The sequence below is a fragment of the Eumetopias jubatus genome, unplaced genomic scaffold (assembly GCF_037043125.1).
Source record: "Eumetopias jubatus isolate StellerSeaLion01/CBP00866 unplaced genomic scaffold, mEumJub1_p1.0 scaffold_1, whole genome shotgun sequence".
Taxonomy (NCBI): Eukaryota; Metazoa; Chordata; class Mammalia; order Carnivora; family Otariidae; genus Eumetopias; species Eumetopias jubatus.
This window is the reverse complement of record NW_028274807.1, coordinates 202,908,105-202,923,685: the sequence shown is the minus strand read 5'-3', so window position 1 is coordinate 202,923,685 and position 15,581 is coordinate 202,908,105. Positions and strand designations below refer to the sequence as shown.

The following is a 15,581-nucleotide window of genomic DNA, read 5'->3' as shown; positions in this document are numbered from 1 at the left end:
TCCTTGACTTACTATGGGGTTATGTCTTGATAAACCCATCACACGTTGAAAATACTGTAAGTGGAAAATGCATGTAATACACCTAACCTACCGAACATCACAGCTTAGGCTGGTCTAATTTAAACATGCTCAGAACACTTACATGAGCCAACAGTTGGGCAAAATCATCCAACACTAAGACTATTTGATGATAGACTGCTGAATATCTCACGTAATTTATTGAATACTGTCCTGAAAGTGAAAAACAGAACGGCTGTAATTGTATTTATTGTTCACCCTCATGATCACATGACTGACTGGGAGCTGTGCTTACTGCCCCTGCCCAGCATCATGAGAGGGGGATCAGACCACATAGCACTAGCCTGGGAAAAGATCAAAATTCAAAATTCAAAGTACAGTTTCTCCCAAATGCATATCACTTTCTCACCATTGTAAAGTCAAAAAATCATAAGTAGAACCATCGTATGTCGGGGACCATCTGTACTATTTTATACATTCAGTATTTCTTCAAATAGGATTATCTTTTTCTAGAAGCAATCACAAGGCCTAAGAAGATTTGCAGCAATGGGAAGATTTTTTTTTTTCTCCTATAATGAACAGATTAAAAGCTTAATCCCAAGGTCTGTTTCTGTGTCCAAGTAGAATTGTGGTGTGAATCACTCCAAATGGGGTTTCTCATAAACACTCAAGAACTATAAGGCATTTTTTAGGGGGGGAACCCAAATTTAAAAAGTCAACAAAAGAGGTCACTTTCGGAAGACTTTGTACCCTGGAAGGGATGACAAAAAAGGGTACTTTTAAGTATCAGGCCCTTAGGAAAATAATGATTTTACTCCAGACCCTTCAAGGTCAAGATGGCATTGTGGCAACTTTCAAAAGGGTGTCTACTTTTAATTTCCTAGTCAGTGACCTCGTTCTGCAAAGATTATTGTGAGTCTTTTGGCACATCAATGCTAGGTTTGACTTTCAGCTCAGCAAGAACTGTTGAAGAATTATCTATGACACTAGTTAAAATGGTGAGGGGGACTTTTATGATAAATGTAGGGACCACTGCAATGGGGTTTTGTAGTGGGGGGGTTAGGCTCATCTCTAAATATAATAAGGAAAAGTGGGAAATTATAGCCAAGGAGCGGGATGTGGGGGGGGGTGGTCAGTGAATGAGCTGAGATATAATCAAGGAAGCCGGCTGGTCTCTGCAGGGACAGGAATCCAACATTTACCAAAAGGCCCATGTGCCAAGCACCCTAGGGGGCATTGTACATGGGTTGTTGTACTTAATAGTGACACCATCTCTGCAAGGCAGACACCATTATTGTTGGAAGTCAGAGAAGCAAGGTAGGTGATCTGTCCAAGTCTGCGCAGCTTGTAAGTGACTAAACTGTGATTCTACCCTGGATCTGCCTCCCTCCCTGAGCTTATTCATTGGGCATGGTGTCACCGAGGGTATGTGCAAGATTCAGTTCCTGTCCTCAAGGAGCTTGCACTCTGGTGGGAACATCACTGAGGCCCATCCACACCACCCCCTCCTGGCCTGAATGGGGTCAGTATTAGACAGGAGATCTCTTTCTTTCCCGTACAATCTTGGCACTTGCCAACCACTTAGCAGTGTGTGTAGACCAGCTCTTTAAACTCAATAACAATGACAAAAGCAAAAGGTACCATTTATTGAGTGTTTACCCTGTCTGGAACTTGGCAAAAACACTTTACATAATATATGTAAATAATGTCACTTAAAAATTTTTAATCCTCCCAGCAACTTAATAGGTGGGTATAATAATCCTCATTTTACAGAGAGCAACTGAGGCTCAGGGAGGCTGAGGAACTTGCCCACAATCATTCATCTTGAAAGTGGTAGAGCTGAGCTTCGAAGCCAGGCTGCCTCTGCCCAGAGCATGTGCTCTTGATGACTATGATGTCAGAAAGTCCGGATCACTCCTATTTGCTTTCCGCATACAGTTGTTTCACATTATTCACGGTAATTGTGATATAAAGTGAATACTGCAGCATGGTTCCTAAGGAAAATACAGGGTTAGGTTCCTGAAAGCCTCTGGTCATAGTTTTTGTCAGCTGATCCATTTCTTGTATGTGGGTTTCTGCCTAAAGACACTTCATTTAATATATATTATCGATTCATTAACATTGAACTTTTAGCCCAGAGCCCTGTAACTCGTGCCTGATGAGGCACATTGCAGCTTTCTTGGGCTTAGAAACACGAGCCCGCACTTCTGCACTTTTCTTCAGAGCCATTTTAAACAGTGAATTCACTAGCAAAAAGTACAAAAATATAAAAAAACATGGCGCATAATATCCTGGGGAAAAGACCCTGTTGATAGCATAAGAGGTAAAACAAGGAGGTGGAGTGTCACCTTGTTCAGCCTCAGCTGGGAACGGGCATGGGCTGGGGGAGAGGGGCACTCCCATTTTTTCACTCCCCTGTGTATGTCTGTGAATGACCACAAAAGCGCCACGAGTATTGATTTTGGGGTTACGCATCAATTTTAGAGAGTAGGTGAATTCACAGATATGGAATCTGTGAACTTGCCAAACTTAAAGGATTGCATTTAAAAGACATATACCGAATACCCACTGGGTGGTGTCCACAGTGGCAGATAGATGACCGGGACGTGGTAAGGAGGCTATGCAACAGTGCAGGCAGGAGGCGAGGAGAGCCTCAGCTGGGGGTGGGGGGTTGTATTAGGTGCCAGGCTAGAGTGGAGGGCTGGGGAAAGCTGCTTGACAGCATAGGTAACAAAAGCTGGAGATGGATTCCATGTGGAGGGAGGGTGAAGGGCAGCGTCCCTGTTAGTGGGGTGAGCGGGTATAGCAGTATACCTTCTGTTGTGATAAATGGAAAACCCCAGTTGAACGGGCTTGAACAGCTAAGAGGCTTCCCCGGCTCCTGTGCATGGGAAGTTGAAAGGCGACTAGGTTCAGGCAGGGCTTGATCTGGCAGATCCTTCTGTGGCACCAGGACCAACTCCTTCTCCTGCATCCAGTCTTAGCAGGCTCTCCTGATGTGATCCCGGAATGGTTAAGGCAGCAACTAGCAACCAGGAAAGAGAATCGTTGTTCTAACGTTCCCAGCGCAACACTTAGGCTTCTGGCTTAGGTCAAGTACCTGCCTGAACTGCCTCCATGGTCAGGGGGTGGAATGAACAGATTGGATTCAGCCAGACCTGGGGGATGAGAGGTCAAGCCCATCAGGAGCTACGATCCGGAAAGAGGGAAGAACAGGTGCGCTTGGGAAGCATAGATGATAAGCCTATCTATACCTTAAGTGATTTGATTATCAGGGCTGGTGCATTTTTTATTGAAAGAATCTTGGGATTTGCTTTCATCTCCATACTGGAGGACTGAAAGCCGTTCCCAGAAGACCTGAATCAATGTCTGAAACGTGACAGCTCAGGGAAGAATTTACATGGCTGCCCCAGTGACTTATTTTTGGGAAGGTCACAAAAGCATGGAAATAATTGTCAAGTCGGAATTATTTACGATTCCTGCACTTCTAGATCAGGTCTAGTAAATTTGCCTTATCTCGTGAGGTAAGATAGGAGAATAGTCTTGTTTTTACACTGAGGGGAAGAAGCGGTCAAAGAAACGGAGACTCCTCATCCTGGAAATTGCTGAAACACAAGCTTTTATATCCAACAAAGAGAATGCAGAGTCAGGTGGGAGAGAGAAGGAAATAAACAGAGGGTAGAGAAGTGAAGCCGCACTGATTCAAACTGAACACATGGCGATGGGCATTCGTCTCTTTATTTAACAAACAATCTTTCTTGATTTTTTCTGCATACCAAGTCATGGAAGCTGAACCATGACGCTTCCTACGGCTGTGATAACAAAGCATCACAAACTTGGTGGCTTGAACCTCAGTTTCACTGGGTCCAAATTGAGTTGTCAGCAGGGAAGAACTCCCTCTGGAGGTTCTAGAAGAGGATCTGTTTTCTTCTCTTTCTTTCTTTTTTTTTTTTTATTGTAGTAAAATATTCATAAAACGTACCATTTGAACCATTTTTTAAGTGTATAGTTCAGCGTCATTAAATACATTCATGTTGTTATGTAACTACTCACCACCACCCAACCCTCTGGGACTTTTTCATCTTCCCAAACTGAACCTTTGTTCCCAATAAGCAAATTAAATGTCTTCAAGGTTCATCCATGTTGTAGCATGTGTCAGAATCTGCTTCCTTTTTCAAGGTTGAATCATATTCCATTGTAGGTATCTATCATGTTTTACTCCATCCATTCATCACTCAATGGACCCTGGAGTCCTTCCACCTTTTGGCTATTGTGAATAATGCCTCTGTGACCACGGGTGGGCAGGTATCTCTTTAAGACCCTGCTTTCAGTTCTTCGGGGGTATCTCCCTAGAAGTGGAGTTGCTGAATCATAGGGAGAATCTACATTCTAGTCTTTTTATCTTCCAGAGCTGTACTTCTTGCATTCCTTGGCTTGTGGTCCTTCATCTTCTAGATCAGCAGGGTAGTATCTTGTTTCAGGGGTCACGTTGCCTCTTCTTCTGTCTCAAAGTTCCCTCTGCCTCTGTTAGGGCCCACGAGGATAATCCAGGGTAATCTTCTTATTGCAAGATTCCTAATTTAATCACATCTGCAAAGTCTCCTTTGCCATATAAGGTGACATTCCCAGGGTCCAGGGATTAGGACCTAGATATCTTTGGGGGGGGGGGTCATTATTCAGCCTTCCACACAAGCTAATAGAGAAGGCAAAAGGGGCACAGAAACCTGTCATAAAAAGAAAGGCCCATAGGACCACCCTGTCCCTAGAGAGCACCACAGGAAATAGGGACATATTTTTCTAGATTTCTTTCCACGCATATGCTAACAAAGGTATTTCTTTTGTTCCTTTTCCTTTTTAAAAAATAAAAAGTGGGGTAACTTTCTACATGGCCCAGCAACTAGTCTCTTTCATTCAATAATGCATCTTTGCAGCAAAGCTCTTTAAGAGCGAAAGGGATTTACTTTCATGCTACTGTCTTCTTTGATGTAAAAATAGCAACTTTCCAGTAAAGCAAATGACTTTTAGAAAAATTCTATTTGAAATAATCTCCTAAAAATGTCAATGTTAACTTTAATTCTTAAGAGGAAAGAGAGATTTTGAACCAAAATAAGGGTGGAGGCTACTTAGAATTTAGTATTTTAGATAAATTAGAGAAAGGGCGCTCTAGTTACAGATGGATAAAACATGACATACCTAAAGGCTAAATTACTTTAGGTGTAGCATGTTAATATGAGCAGCAGTGCTTCCATGGTGTCAGTTTAAATTAAGCATCTAGTATCAGGGGTGGAGAGATCAGAAGACCTGGATTGGAATCCTGGCTTTGCCATCCACAGGCTGTTTATGACTTTAGGCAAGCTGTATCCAATCTCTGGGCCTCAGTGTCCTAATTGTTGAAGTGGGAGGACTGCACTGGAAACTGTCCAAGCTCCTAATGATCTTCCATTCTGGAATTTGGGAAGGACACTATTCTAGCAGGCTAGAGGTCCAGGGGTGAATCACAAACCTTCTACCAACTTGCTTATGACCTTGAGCTAAACAGTCAGTTCTGCAGGGCCTCAGTTTATTCATCTGTAAAATGAGCAGGCTGGTCTAGAGTGTTCTCAAGATCCTTTCTAGCGTTCCCATTCTAAGATAGTGAGTCTCAAACTTCAGGGTGCCTAAAAATCCCCCGGGGATCTTGTTAAAATGCAGATTTTGATTCAGCAGATTTGGGTGTGACCTGAGATTTGACATTTCTAGCAAGTCCTGGGGTGAGGCCGATGCTAATCTGAAGACCACCATTTGACTAGCAAAGTATTTAGATTTTGAACTGTTAGGAAACTTTGTTAAAGACTTGGAAATGGGCAGAAAAGATTCCTGTGTGTCCCTTGGGTGGAGTGCTGGTCTGGCGATTATCTGGTGCTGGAGGAGTATGCACCTTTTTTTTTTTTTGAGATTATTTATTTGACAGAGAGAGAGAGCGCGAGAGCACAAGCAGGGGGAGCAGGACAGGGAGAAGCAGCCTCCTCGCTTGAGCAGGGAGCCTGACGTGGGGCTCAATCCCAGGACCCCAGGATCATGACCTGAGCCAAAGGCAGCCGCTTAACTGACTGAACCACCCAGGCGCCCCAGGAGTGTGCACATTTGCTTGTCTTCTGTTGTCCAGCTCTGTAAGAGTAGAAGTTAAAATGTAGAATATGGAGAGTTATGGGGTGCCCGGGTGGCTCAGTCGTTAAGCGTCTGCCTTCGGCTCGGGTCATGGTCCCAGGATCCTGGGATCGAGCCCCGCATCGGGCTCCCTGCTCCGTGGGAAGCCTGTTTCTTCCTCTCCCACCCCACCCCTGCTTGTGTTCCCTCTCTCGCTGTGTCTCTGTCTGTCAGATAAAGAAATAAAATCTTAAAAAAAAAAAAAAAGAATATGGAGAGTAATGGGCTGAATTTTGCTTGACAGAGATACAAATGATTTCAGCCCTGTGGAAAAGATGGCTCTCAAACATTACTTTTTCTTGTCCTATAGGATATCAACCAGTTATGCGCAATTACCAAATGCATTTCGTTTTTGATTACCACGTATATGAGTTCTTCAAAATCTCCTTTAAGCGGTCTTTACCTTTTTGAAAATCATACTTTAACACCACTGGTCCTTTACAATTCATTCATCGAGTCATTCATGTGCAGCTAGAAACACTAGTGGGAAGCGAGGGAGAGGTTGGGTTGGGGATACATAAACTCCTCAAGGAAATGGTCGGGAATCCTGCTTTCCTGACCCCCAGACCACCTTTAGGTGAGAAAATTATACTTTACCCCCGATCATGGCTGGATAATTCCCTTCCCAGGGCTATAAAATCACGGAATGTGATGGAAGAAGATCCTGAACCATCATTAAGGATCAAAAGACCTACCCAAGCCCAGCAGGCAGCTGTAGCTAAGCTGGGATTAGAACCCGGGCATCAGGACTCTCCCAGTGCTCTTTACGCCAACTGCCATCTAGTTTACTCTGAGGCCACTAAACTGATGTCCACAGCACCTGGAATAACCTGACCCCCACGTTTCTGGGTTTTGGTGACGCGAGAGACAGGGTAGACGACTGGGCCGAAGGGCGGGGCTTGCGGTCGTGAGGCGGTGCCTGGGAGCGGGGGGCGGAACTCGAGGTCGCCGCGCAGATGCCCCCGCCCCACAGGCTGTCGGGAGTCCGCCCCGGGCCGCGCTTCCCTCCGCCCCCCCCGGCTCCGCCCCCGCCTGTCTGTGTCTGCGCCGGCCGCTACCGATAAAGTTGTTGTTCCGCCAACATGGCGGCGCCCACAGTCACTGTCCGGGCCGTGTTCCGCTGAAAGTGGAAACAGAAGCGTGAGGAGCCGCAGGCCAGAGCCTGTGAGCAGGTAAACTCCAGCCCGGGGCTCAGCGGGACGAGAGACTTGTGGAGTGGAGACCTCTGCCCCCGGATCGGGAGGTTCCGACTTGCTGGGGGCAGGAAGGGAAGGGGCGTGCTGGGTTAAGGTGGTCCCGGAGCCGTGCAGTTTCTGGCCTGGAAGTCTCTGAGATCCGGGTCTTCAGACTCGTGGAGCCACGGACCCTGATGATAGCTCTGGACCCTTTCCCATTCCCAGAAAAATGCACATGTACACGTAGTTTTGTACTCTAGTTCCCGTGTTACTGCTCCCCCGCCCCAATTCATCCCTGGGTCTTTGCTTCCCAAGGCTGGGGGATTTGGACTCAGTGAAAGGCCATCCAGTGCATCTCTGTGGCCCGGAGATCATTGCCACTGTATTAAGGCTCGAAAGCCCTCAGAGATCTTGTGGGTCTACCTCCTCATCCTAGAAAGATGAGGTTCCCGACAGTAAATAATTTGCCTGAGATCCCACAGGGAATTAGTGTTTGCAAAAGCCAAGATCTTTATTTTTTTGTTAACAAAATTTGTTTTCTTTAAGATGCACTTTCCGTGGTCCATTCTTGTGCATTTTCTCTTGGGCGCACACAGATGCCCTCATGTGCTTCTTCCGTGTGTTCTGTTTCTTTGCCCGTCTCCTACTCTTTCCGTAGGTTTCTCTGTCCATATATGATTGTCATTTCGGGTCCAGTTCTCAGGCCTGTCCCGTTCTGACCACATGACGCTGCCTCCGTCATTCTCAAGAAAACTTAACCTTAAGCCCCAAGTAAGGGTGAGGTCAGGACTGACTCTAGAGGAGTGGAGTAGTGGGGATTGATGCTTCGGAAAGATATGGAGGAAAAGACAAGATTCCAAGCATCTAGGCAAGGAACTGGATGAGACAGAGCTAAGGAAGAAAAGGGCCAAGTTGATTCTAAATACAAGACATGAGTCACACCTTTCACATTGATGGAATGGTCATAGTTCTCTAATAAAATGGCTGTATCTGTTGTCAGGAAGAGGTGGTGCCCATCAGGGCTTGAGTGGTGGAGTGGCCAAGAGCAGGGTCTGGAAAGTAAAGCAAGGGAACAGGGTTGAGCATCAGAAGTTCTGTAGTACATTGTTGAGGCAAATTGAACAAACCTTGTAGAATTTCTAAAAGAAAGTGTGTTTTAGTCAAGGCCAAGTTAGGACAGCTGCCGGGGTACACAGTCTTCACAAAGAAGAGAGTGCTCTGTGAAGGAACATTTGGTGTAGGGTTATATAAGCTCCAGCAAAGGAACATTTGGTGTAGGGTTGTATACATTTTTTTTTTTACATAAAAAGTTACAAATCATTAGACAAAGGACATTTCAGAAAGTTGCAGACCTTATCTTAACTTCTAGTAAATGCAGAGCTGTATGGCTTTAATCTTATGGGAACCAGGGAGAAGGGAGGTTTTCTTTTTCTTTTTCTTTTTTTTTTTTTAATCTTTATGTTCGGAATGCTCCTTTTTGGTTTTTTCATAAATGAAGCAGATGTGCAGTGTGTGCTTGGGCAGAAATAGTGCCCATACTCTGAATTTTGCTGAATCATTTTGACCTTGGTAAATGTTGAAGTATAGCTTCCCCGGGAGCCCAGGGGCAGGGGCCACAAACATTAAAAGTTGAAAATTTCCTTTATTTTCTCAATATCGTAGCCCTGTGTACACTTTATGCTGTGTCCCCCTGAGTCTTGGGGATACCCTAACTTTGGGTGTGAACTTTTCCTTAAAGAGTCTTGACACGTTGTTACCACATTGCTCCCCAGAGAGGTGGAATCCGTTTACATTCTCAGCAGCAGTGTAAAAAAAATGCCCATTTTTTAACAGGTTTTTGCCAATCTGTTAGGCAGAATATTTCATTGTTGTTTTAATTTGCATTCTTTGATTAATTCTAAAGTTGATCTTTTTCATATATTTATTAGAAATTTGTATTTCTCTTTCCATTTTTCCTTTGTCCGTTTCTTAAATTGGGTTTTTAATGTTTTCTCTTTTCATGTGTAAACTCTTTATAGAGTAAGATAACCTTTTGTTATTGCAGTTTTGGCAAAGATTTTGTCTCAGCTTATTGCTTACTTTCTCATTTTGTTCATGGTGTTGTTGATATACAGGCGTTTTACACCTTTAGAGTCAGATTTATTAATAGTTTGTGAATTCTTCCGTTGCTTTTCGCTCAGGACAGAGCGTCTTGCACCTTACAAAAATACATTAAATACTGACATTTTTGTTTTGTTTTATGATACTTAAAAAAATTCTTTAATCTATATGGGATTTATACTGGTTTATGGTTTGAGATGGGGCTCTAATTTGAATTTTTCCCCATTCATTAAAGAATCGATCACTTTCTAATCTACTTGTGCTTTCTTCTTTATGAACTTTAAGTTCTTTGAATGCCCAGATCAGTTTCAGGAGTCTCTGGTCTATACCATTGGTTTATGTAAAGAAGAGGTTGTCAGTGAGCCATGTATTATGTAAACATATTTAGAAAGCTCGTTCTCATTGGGTAGACAGAGAGTGTAGTATGTGTTCTTTACGTTTTATATAATATAAGTAAGTTACAGAGACAGGATTAGAATTTTTCAGTGAAAGAATGACCTCCCTTCATATTGTTCATATTGGTGATCTAGCTGCACTCTGGGATTTCATCTGTCACAATGGCTAACAAACATTGAAAGCAAAAACTAGTGAGACTGTGGTTCAGGTTAGTTTGTATTTTTGTAGATTTGTTTTTTCCCATTGTTTCTGTTGAGGAGAATAATCCAGAACCCTCTCCTTACGTGTTCTTAGGGAATGAAGTCCAGGAGAGAAATGGCAGGCATCTCTCTATGCCCTCTGCTAATTGGGCAGTCTTTGGCTTGTAAAGATAGGGAAATACTGACTTAGTAAGGGAATCATAAACTCCATGACTCCTGTGGATAGTTCTAATGATGTAGAAACCCAACTCTTAAAAATAAATGCCTTAAGTGTACAAAGTGTCTATATATTAGGTTGGTCCTATGGACTTGTTGATAGTCAACCTTTTTCATATAGTTCACCCTAATATCTATAGTCACATCTACATATTTTAGAATAACCAAGCCCAGTGGATAGGGAGGTTTTCGTTTTTTGGTTTTTGTGGTTTTGTGGGTGTTTTTTTTTTTTTTTTGTCTTTCTGTTTCCACCCCCAAAGAAGCAAGAGGTGTTAAATACAGTGAGACAGTGAGACTTGGTATATCAAGAACTTTGGCAGACCATCTTGTAAAATGCCAACACCATGGTGCCATTTTCTGTGAGTGTGAAACCCGCTTGTGTAAGGCTATAAGAAACTCTCTTGGCAACATCTGTGACCCAGTACCTGTGTGAAAACAGGCCAAACGCGAGTAGCTATGGAAAAGCTTTTGAGAGAATCAGACAACACCAGCTTCAAGTGCCTGCTTCTTCCTTTATTTCTCTCTTGGTTTTACATCTGTTTCTTCCCTATAGCGCTTCTCACGTGGTCTCATGTAAGAAGGCAGAGAGGTCAGGCTATGTAGTCATAAATCTTAAATATTTGATGAACCGTCACCTCGGCCTTTTAGACTGTGATGAAATATGAAACTGCTTCCATGAGGTCATTTTTTGGAATTCACCTTCGGAGGAAACCAGTGAAACATTCAAGTTGAATTTTGAATGGCAGCCGGATGTCCTGGTGGACCCCAGCCTAAGGGTTGTATTCCAGAAACACCATGGCACTCACCACTGTCATACATGTGTATTGGACCCCAGCCTAAGGGTTGTATTCCAGAAACACCATGGCACTCACCACTGTCATACATGTGTATTTGTTTGCATTCTTACCTGCTTTTCTTTACTAGTATGTAAGTGCTGCGAGAGAAGCGACTTTGTTTTTGCTCACTGCTATATCCCCAGTGCCTAGAACAGTGTGTGGACCCAGTGGCATGCAATAAATATTTGGTGAATGAATGAAGAACTAAATGAATAAGCAGTCTTGTAAATAATAGTTATTTCTTAAGCCAATCAGGGAAAGACATGTATCATATGACCTCACTGATATGAGGAATTCTTAATCTCAGGAAACAAACTGAGGGTTGCTGGAGTGGTGGGGGTGGGAGGGATGGGGTGGCTGGGTGATAGACATTGGGGAGGGTATGTGCTATGGCGAGTGCTGTGAATTGTGCAAGACTGTTGAATCACATACCTGTGCCTCTGAAACAAATAATGCAATATATGTTAAGAAAAAAAAAGAAGATAGCAGGAGGGGAAGAATGAAGGGGGGGAATTCGGAAGGGGAAACGAACCATGAGAGACGATGGACTCTGAAAAACAAACTGTGGGTTCTAGAGGGGAGGGGGGTGGGGGGATGGGTTAGCCTGGTGATGGGTATTAAAGAGGGCATGTTCTGCGTGGAGCACTGGGTGTTATGCACAAACAATGAATCATGGAACACTACATCCAAAACTAATGATGTAATGTATGGTGATTAACATAACAATAAAAAATTTAAAAAATAATAGTTATTTCTTGGCTCAGCTTATGAGTATATGGAACTTAAAATATGTGTGAAAAATGCTAGTAATTGCACCAGGTCTGGATCTCCTAGAAGGCAGGTGTTCAGATGCCTTCTGACAATAGAGCCTCGGGCCAGGCCAGCATGGGCTTGGAGCTCCTCTGAAGCCTGGATGATGGGAAAAGAAGTCTGCTGGACAGACACTGGGCTGGGCCTATGGGAAAGGGAGACTGGGAGCCTGTGGCAAGGGCCTGGCCCAGCTGGTGGTCTCCCTTTGTTCCTGTGGGAATTTTGTATCTTTGGCATTTGGGAACACTGAGTGTCTTTATATTTTCCATTAAAGAGTTTGTGTTTAGCTCAGTTGAAGTTCTCCGGTGTTGTCTTTTTTTTTTTTTTAAGGGTTTATTTATTTATTTGACAGAGAGAGAGACACAGCGAGAGAGGGAACACAAGCAGGGGGAGTGGGGGAGGGAGAAGCAGGCCTCCCGCGGAGCAGGGAGCCCGATGCGGGGTTCGATCCCAGGACCCTGGGACCATGACCTGAGCCGAAGGCAGACGCTTAACGACTGAGCCACCCGGGCGCCCTGTCTCTGGTGTCGTCTTCAGGGAAGGAAGTCATCAACAGGATAAGAAGAAAGCATACGCGTGTTCAGGGAACACCAGACTGATTGGGAGGACAAACTCGGGAGGGTTCTGGGCCACTCCTAAGTGTGCTTTCTGCCCTCTTTTTCAGGATCTTCCCACCTTCTGCAGGATGGCTTCTGCTTGGCGGAGACTGGGCTTTTATGTCTCTTTTCTGAAAAGCCAGCAGGATGGCGGGCCAGGGATCATCAGTGGGGGAAGGAGAGTGATTCCGGGATGGGCCAGAGGTATTTACAGTGCCACGGGAGAGTGGACGAAAGAGTACACACTGCAGACAAGGAAGGAGGTTGAGAAATGGTGGCATCACCGAATAAAAGAAGAGGCATCCAAAATTTCAGAAGCCGATGTGAGTATTCTGAGGGGTTTTGAGAGAGTAGAGAAGAGGGGGCTAAGGCCTCGGACTCTGGGGTCAGATTGTCCAAGTGCAAATAAGTTATTTATTGTGTGACCTTGAACTGAATGATTGACTCTGTGCTTCAGTTTTCTTATCTACTATGGACAGTGCTAATAAGAGTGCCCCCCTGCTTCCTGGGATGTTTGTGAGGGGTAAATGAGATCAGATAAGGAAAGTGCTTAGAAGAGTTTCAGTGTGGTGCACACTGGGCATTCTGGAGCAGCATTTACTGGGGAGACGCCTCAGGATTCATCCAGCAGGGGTTGGGTCCTTCATGGTCCATGGTGTGGTGGGGCAGCACACAGGGGTCCAGCAGGGTCAGATGTGAGGCTCCAGGAGTGGCACCTGGACCCCTCACCTATGAAACTTTGAATCTGCATATTCTGAGAAACACTTGTCTCTCCCCTGGCATAGACCTTGGCCTCCAACCTGGTTCTTCTACCTCAGCATCATGGTTTGGGAGGTACCAGCCCTTCCCTGGTGTGATCTGGGTCTCGGATCCAGCCTTGCAGTGGTAGTTGTGTGACTTAGTGAACCCTTGGCTTCTGCTCTGGATGCATCGGCTCAGAACTCTACTTATAATTATTTTCAGTATTTGGTTGTACCCAGTTTCCATGGGGCGCCATATTGGAGGCTGGCTCCTTCTCTAGGAGTCCAGCCTTTCGGGGATTAGTCTTGGATCTTACCTCTTGATGTTGGTCAAAGTAACAAATGAGAAATGTGATTTGTTACTTGAAATGTTGAATCTGATCAGAGCCAAGCACTATAAGATAGTTTACTCTTAAATTCTACCATCCCTTTGTAATAGTTGCCAAATAATACAGACCTTCTACATTTGATTAAGGAGATTAGGCCAGAGGCAAGCAGTTGAGTAAATATAACTGCATGAGACTGCTTTTCTCTAGACTTGGCCATTTCCCATCTCCTGATTCTCATTCTTTTCAGACTCATTCCTTCTATGAGATTGATCACTGTGAAGAATGCTGGGGGTAGTTATTTGTGCTAAAGTGAAGAGGGTGCTTTTGGGAATTGGTTAGAAAGAAAATCTGGTATTGAGAGAGGTGTGATGGATAACAAGTGAAGGTTTGAATAGGATGCATGATTGTACAAGGAAAGCCTCACTTCCGCCTCAGCAGGGCATGAAGAGCATTCATGTCAACAGGACCAGACTCAGGTAACTAAACGTATTTCGGAAACAAACTAGGGAGCAGTTTAATTCTGAACAAGGAGAGTAAAATTACCATTTCTTCTTTTCTTTTTGGTTTAGTATAATTTAGTGGCTTCTATACATTTTAAAGTTGTAGCTTACTGATTTTTGTGGCTTCTCATTCTTCTTAAGTACGTTGTTTTTTAAAATAATTAAATGGATCAAGGGGCACCTGGATGGCTCAGTCAGCTGGGCATCTGGCCCTTGGTTTCAGCTCAGGTCGTGATCTTGGGGTCGTGAGATCGAACCCCACTTTGGGCTTTGCACTCAGTGTGGAGTCTGCTTGGGATTCGCTCTCCCCCCCTGCCCGTCCCCCTGCTCATGCATGTGCACACTCTAAATAAATAAATAAAATTTTTTAAAAAATTAAATGGATCAACATAAATAGTTTATCAATAATTGGGGAAGCAGCTGGAGGGATACCGAGGGTGATCCCCTGGGGGCACCCTCTCAGGGTCTACACTGGGGAATGGTAAGATGGAGAAGGTGCCATATGACCAGTCTGGAGCCAGGGCAGTACCATGGGCTCGGCCTCAAGACCTCAGCGTGATCTCGGCCATTTCACATAACCTCTTTGATCCTCAGATTCTTTGCATTGCTTATCTCACAGAATTGTTTTGAGAATCAAATGAGAAAACGTGGCCGAACACATTTTACAAACTGAAGTAGTACATAAAAGATCCAAGAGAATAAAAGTGTGTGGTATCTTTGTTAGGAACTAAGAAGACAACTGGATGTCAGTGGATTTTGAAGCATTTATAATTGACGTCACTCTGGTATTAGATCTATTTAAAATCCATCCAAATGAGTTTCCAGGAGTTGAATGTCTTGCCATGATCACCATAATCATTATTAAACGAAGTTCTTCTCAATAAGCATTTGACTATATGTCAGGTACTATCTTTCGGTATATTACCTCATTTAATCCTGGAACAACCCTGGGGATTTTTGGGGGAGTAAGAAAACAGGCTCAGAGGGAGGTTTGGTAATTTATTGGGGATACGTGCCTGGGACCTTCTCTTGCCTCACCTTTGATTTATAGATTCTGAGCCCAGAAAGGCAGAGGAATTTGCCCAAGGGTCTCGCAGCTAGCGGGGGGCAAGGCTGGGGCCAGAACTAGGGCTCCCGGCTCCGTCTGTCTGCCCCCTCTAGGCTCTGCAACAGTTTTGGAATGTGATCTATGAGGAGGGAAGAGTTATCTTTCCCCTGACGTCAGAAGCTGGCAAAAATAATAGGTCCCACTTATAAAAACCGTTCTCTTCCCATCACTTACAATCTTAATTTCTTTCAAAGGCTTACATTCTTACATTTTTATATAATTATGAAAATTTCCCCTTCAGTCAGATTCCTGCTCAGTTTTACCATAAACCCCCATAATTCCTTCTTGCCATCCCCAGAGGATGGAACTCATTTCATTATCATGGAGGAAAATGACTTAATTCACACAGAAAAGCGAAAGGCAGGGACATG

General features: G+C 44.1%; 1 protein-coding gene across 3 annotated transcripts in view; it reads left to right on the top strand.

Moving 5' to 3' along the window:
* The first annotated feature begins 7,268 nt into the window (after window positions 1-7,268).
* Window positions 7,269-15,581, top strand: part of LARS2 (leucyl-tRNA synthetase 2, mitochondrial) — a 146,335-nt gene continuing 138,022 nt past the window's right edge. For all 3 annotated transcript variants that reach the window (XR_003606684.2, XR_003606682.2, XM_028087167.2), the window contains exons 1-2: window positions 7,269-7,376; window positions 12,602-12,856. Coding sequence is in view for 1 of the 3 variants with exons in the window: in XM_028087167.2 (XP_027942968.1) it covers window positions 12,623-12,856 (234 nt within the window). In the remaining 2 variants the exon portion in view is untranslated. The remainder of the gene's footprint in view (window positions 7,377-12,601; window positions 12,857-15,581) is intronic.